The 6,000-nt window shown below is 41.7% G+C and overlaps 1 protein-coding gene across 1 annotated transcript in view; it reads left to right on the top strand.

Annotated features, from left to right (window-relative positions):
* LOC306932207 (protein NLRC3-like) overlaps positions 1–6,000 on the top strand; it is a 56,212-nt gene that overhangs the window by 32,122 nt on the left and 18,090 nt on the right. Inside the window, exons 4-6 of the mRNA XM_079513904.1 lie at positions 1–966; positions 3,090–3,266; positions 5,044–5,220. The exon at positions 1–966 is cut by the window's left edge and continues 899 nt beyond it. Coding sequence (XP_079370030.1) covers positions 1–966; positions 3,090–3,266; positions 5,044–5,220 — 1,320 coding nt within the window. The remainder of the gene's footprint in view (positions 967–3,089; positions 3,267–5,043; positions 5,221–6,000) is intronic.

Below are 6,000 nucleotides of genomic sequence, written 5' to 3'. Positions count from 1 at the left end.
GCCCAAGACCCTGACTGAGATGTGCTGCCAATTCCTGTTGGTTCTGACAAACAGGAAGAAGCAGAAGTATGATGAGACTCATGATGTGAAAAAGAAAGAAAAAGAAAAGGGGACTCAACAGAAGCTCACAAAGACTGACAGGGAAGTTCTTCTGAATCTGGGCAAGCTGGCATTTCAACACCTGAAGAAAAGTAGCATCATGTTCTACCAAGAAGACCTGGAAGAGTGTGGTCTTGATGTGAAAGACGCCTCGCTGTACTCAGGAGTGTGCACGCAGATCTTCAAAAGAGAGAGTGTGCTGTTCCAGAAAACCGTCTACAGCTTTGTTCATCTGAGCATCCAGGAGTTTCTGGCTGCAGTCTACCTGTTCCACTGTTTCACACAGAAGAACATGGAGGTACTGAAGACATTCCTGAGAGATGAATACTACAGTATCAGCTCCCTCTCCGACTTCCTGGAAGCTGCTATGGAAAAATCCCTGAAGAGTAAAAATAGTATCAGCTCCCTCTCCGACTTCCTGAAAGCTGCTATGGAAAAATCCCTGAAGAGTAAAAATGGCCACCTGGACCTCTTTGTCCGCTTCCTTCATGGCCTCTCACTGGAGTCCAACCAGAGTCTGTTAGGAGGCCTGCTGGGTCAGACAGAGAACAGTCCAGAGGAGATCCAGAAAGCCATCCAGAACCTGAAGGAGATGTTAACTCGTGATGATGTCTCTCCTGACAGATGTATCAACATCTTCCACTGTCTGATGGAGATGAACGACCACTCACTACATCAGGAGATCCAACAGTTCCTGAAGTCAGAGAACAGAACAGAGAAACTGTCTGAGACCCAGTGTTCAGCTCTGGCCGTCATGCTGCAGATGTCAGAGGAGGTTCTGGAAGAGTTGTACCTGGACAAATACAACACATCAAAGGAGGGGCGAAGGAGACTGGTCCCAGCTGTGAGGAACTGCAGAAAGGCTCGGTTAGTAGTTAACACATGGATTGACTGCCAAGCACGCAATACTGTGTCCTATGATCCTTTCAGTGGTTTATGATAGATGGCGCTCTTTCACCAACGTATGAATGATGCTAGGTTGCTAGGCAACAGATAAAACCAGTATGAATGATGCTAGGTTGCTAGGCAACAGATAATACCGGAAATTAACCGGAAGTGAAAAGTCTGCCTCCCGTCTCCGCCTCAATGTAAACAGATTTTGAAAATGCATTTATGTTTTTCCTTACATCATCTATCTGAGAGCAGGCTCTATTTTTTAGCGGCCAAAAACATCTAAGTGACAGGTTGAAACAAGCGTTTAAATTGCTTCTGAAGTCAGTGCCATATTTTCCCAATGTCAACCCTGTCTGCATGCACAGTACTGCTTCAATTTCAACCCTGTCTGCATGCACAGTACTGCTTCAATGTCAACCCTGTCTGCATGCACAGTACTGCTTCAATGTCAACCCTGTCTGCATGCACAGTACTGCTTCAATGTCAACCCTGTCTGCATGCACAGTACTGCTTCAATGTCAACCCTGTCTGCATGCACAGTACTGCTTCAATGTCAACCCTGTCTGCATGCACAGTACTGCTTCAATGTCAACCCTGTCTGCATGCACAGTACTGCTTCAATGTCAACCCTGTCTGCATGCACAGTACTGCTTCAATGTCAACCCTGTCTGCATCAGTGTTGTTTTTGGCAGCAAATTTAGATTTGAGTTTTAGTCATAGTCTCTTGAATTATGTAGTTTTAGTCACATTTTAGTCACCAGTAGGAGGTTGCACCACCTCGCACCAAGATAACGTTTACTTCCTAGTGTAGAAACCGCTCGTTTTCATTGGATCCGGGAGCTATGACGTCATTTTATGCGACTACACATTATTTTAACAGTCTAGGCACTACTAGTTATGTTATGCCTTAAACAGTCGTGGTGCAACACAATCTAGTAAGCCACTAGTTACAAACTAACTAGTAGTTACTAAGCCTCTAGTAAGGACTTTACTCCACAACTTAAGATTTTAGTCGACTAAATCTACAGTTGATGAACGAAATGTATTTTGGCGGGCCTTGATGTCGTCGTAATGACTGATTTTACACTTGCTGAAAATAGCAGATCTACAAGCTCACAACGCGTCGGCTATTTTCAGCATGCAACTAATTGTAAAATGAAATTAATTAGTCCCTTCCTAACATTTTAGTCTAGTTTTTATTTGTTGACGGAATTGTCAGTATATTTAGTCTTAGTTTTAGTCATCATAGCTTATAGTTTTTATTTAGTTTACATTTCGTTTTCGTCAGTGGAAAAAGGTAGTCGACGAGCATTTTCCGTCTTAGTTTTAGTCGACTAAATCAACACTGGTCTGCATGAACTGTACTGCTTCCGTAAGATTGACATTGTGAAAACATGGCACAGTATACAGTAACTTCATAAGTGATTTAAACACTGGTTTCAACCTGTTACTTAGATGTTCTTGGCCACTAAAAAATAAAACATCTGAGAGCATAATGTAGGTTATGACATTTTTTTGACAATATTGGGGGAAATCGAACTAACGTTCAGTCTTCATTTCACACCTTCTACTGCTTTGATATCTATATTGTTTTCTTCCTCTGTTATTCTGTGCTGTCAAGTGGTGTTGTCTATTCCAGGGGTTCTCAACGTTTTTGTCTGGGGAGCCCCGGAAATGCTTTGGCCATGTCACGACCCCCGCCCCGCCCCCCTCTCCACCAACAATACAAATTGACCGCTACAATAACCTTAATAATAGAGAAAATACATCATAAATAAATACTGAAACCCAGATATAATCATTAAGGAAAGTGTATGCATGCACTGTGTATGTAAACTCTACATTTCCATTGTCCAGCTATTTAGTTGCAAAATAAAATAAAATAATTAATAATTTGGGGACCCCCCAAATTAATTTTGCAACCCCCTGAGGGGTCGTGACCCCCAGGTTGAGAACCCCTGGTCTATTCCACACTCTGCTCCTCTAAATACTCTTCATATCTAGATAACTACATTGATTTGTTTTCAGTTAACTTCCATGGCTGTGAACTAGGTATAATTTGTTTTTATAATCTCTTATTTAATCTGCATTTACAGACTTGTTGGCTGTAACCTCAGAAAGACAGACGTTGAAGTTGTGGCTTCAGCTCTCAGCTCTAATCCTTCCCATTTGAGAGAATTGGACCTCAGTGAAAACGACCTGCAGGACTCAGGACTAGTGGAGCTGCTCTGTGCTTCACTGAAGAGCCCACACTGTAGACTGGAAGTTCTAAAGTAAGATACATTTCCCAATGTCAACCCTGTCTGCATGCACAGTACTGCTTCAATGTCAACCCTGTCTGCATGCACAGTACTGCTTCAATGTCAACCCTGTCTGCATGCACAGTACTGCTTCAATGTCAACCCTGTCTGCATGCGCAGTACTGCTTCAATGTCAACCCTGTCTGCATGCACAGTACTGCTTCAATGTCAACCCTGTCTGCATGCACAGTACTGCTTCAATGTCAACCCTGTCTGCATGCACAGTTCTGCTTCAATGTCATCCCTGTCTGTCTGCATGCACAGTACTGCTTCAATGTCAACCCTGTCTGCATGCACAGTACTGCTTCAATGTCAACCCTGTCTGCATCAGTGTTGTTTTTGGCAGCAAATTTAGATTTTAGTTTTAGTCATAGTCTCTTGAATTATGTAGTTTTAGTCACATTTTAGTCACCAGTAGGAGGTTGCACCACCTCGCACCAAGATAACGTTTACTTCCTAGTGTAGAAACCGCTCGTTTTCATTGGATCCGGGAGCTATGACGTCATTTTATGCGACTACACATTATTTTAACAGTCTAGGCACTACTAGTTATGTTATGCCTTAAACAGTCGTGGTGCAACACAATCTAGTAAGCCACTAGTTACAAACTAACTAGTAGTTACTAAGCCTCTAGTAAGGACTTTACTCCACAACTTAAGATTTTAGTCGACTAAATCTACAGTTGATGAACGAAATGTATTTTGGCGGGCCTTGATGTCGTCGTAATGACTGATTTTACACTTGCTGAAAATAGCAGATCTACAAGCTCACAACGCGTCGGCTATTTTCAGCATGCAACTAATTGTAAAATGAAATTAATTAGTCCCTTCCTAACATTTTAGTCTAGTTTTTATTTGTTGACGGAATTGTCAGTATATTTAGTCTTAGTTTTAGTCATCATAGCTTATAGTTTTTATTTAGTTTACATTTCGTTTTCGTCAGTGGAAAAAGGTAGTCGACGAGCATTTTCCGTCTTAGTTTTAGTCGACTAAATCAACACTGGTCTGCATGAACTGTACTGCTTCCGTAAGATTGACATTGTGAAAACATGGCACAGTATACAGTAACTTCATAAGTGATTTAAACACTGGTTTCAACCTGTTACTTAGATGTTCTTGGCCACTAAAAAATAAAACATCTGAGAGCATAATGTAGGTTATGACATTTTTTTGACAATATTGGGGGAAATCGAACTAACGTTCAGTCTTCATTTCACACCTTCTACTGCTTTGATATCTATATTGTTTTCTTCCTCTGTTATTCTGTGCTGTCAAGTGGTGTTGTCTATTCCAGGGGTTCTCAACGTTTTTGTCTGGGGAGCCCCGGAAATGCTTTGGCCATGTCACGACCCCCGCCCCGCCCCCCTCTCCACCAACAATACAAATTGACCGCTACAATAACCTTAATAATAGAGAAAATACATCATAAATAAATACTGAAACCCAGATATAATCATTAAGGAAAGTGTATGCATGCACTGTGTATGTAAACTCTACATTTCCATTGTCCAGCTATTTAGTTGCAAAATAAAATAAAATAATTAATAATTTGGGGACCCCCCAAATTAATTTTGCAACCCCCTGAGGGGTCGTGACCCCCAGGTTGAGAACCCCTGGTCTATTCCACACTCTGCTCCTCTAAATACTCTTCATATCTAGATAACTACATTGATTTGTTTTCAGTTAACTTCCATGGCTGTGAACTAGGTATAATTTGTTTTTATAATCTCTTATTTAATCTGCATTTACAGACTTGTTGGCTGTAACCTCAGAAAGACAGACGTTGAAGTTGTGGCTTCAGCTCTCAGCTCTAATCCTTCCCATTTGAGAGAATTGGACCTCAGTGAAAACGACCTGCAGGACTCAGGACTAGTGGAGCTGCTCTGTGCTTCACTGAAGAGCCCACACTGTAGACTGGAAGTTCTAAAGTAAGATACATTTCCCAATGTCAACCCTGTCTGCATGCACAGTACTGCTTCAATGTCAACCCTGTCTGCATGCACAGTACTGCTTCAATGTCAACCCTGTCTGCATGCACAGTACTGCTTCAATGTCAACCCTGTCTGCATGCGCAGTACTGCTTCAATGTCAACCCTGTCTGCATGCACAGTACTGCTTCAATGTCAACCCTGTCTGCATGCACAGTACTGCTTCAATGTCAACCCTGTCTGCATGCACAGTTCTGCTTCAATGTCATCCCTGTCTGTCTGCATGCACAGTACTGCTTCAATGTCAACCCTGTCTGCATGCACAGTACTGCTTCAATGTCAACCCTGTCTGCATCAGTGTTGTTTTTGGCAGCAAATTTAGATTTTAGTTTTAGTCATAGTCTCTTGAATTATGTAGTTTTAGTCACATTTTAGTCACCAGTAGGAGGTTGCACCACCTCGCACCAAGATAACGTTTACTTCCTAGTGTAGAAACCGCTCGTTTTCATTGGATCCGGGAGCTATGACGTCATTTTATGCGACTACACATTATTTTAACAGTCTAGGCACTACTAGTTATGTTATGCCTTAAACAGTCGTGGTGCAACACAATCTAGTAAGCCACTAGTTACAAACTAACTAGTAGTTACTAAGCCTCTAGTAAGGACTTTACTCCACAACTTAAGATTTTAGTCGACTAAATCTACAGTTGATGAACGAAATGTATTTTGGCGGGCCTTGATGTCGTCGTAATGACTGATTTTACACTTGCTGAAAATA

The sequence above is a fragment of the Electrona antarctica genome (assembly GCF_951216825.1).
Source record: "Electrona antarctica genome assembly, chromosome: 11".
NCBI lineage: Eukaryota > Metazoa > Chordata > Actinopteri > Myctophiformes > Myctophidae > Electrona > Electrona antarctica.
The sequence above is the reverse complement of the archived record's forward strand: the minus strand, read 5'-3'. Positions and strand labels throughout refer to the sequence as shown.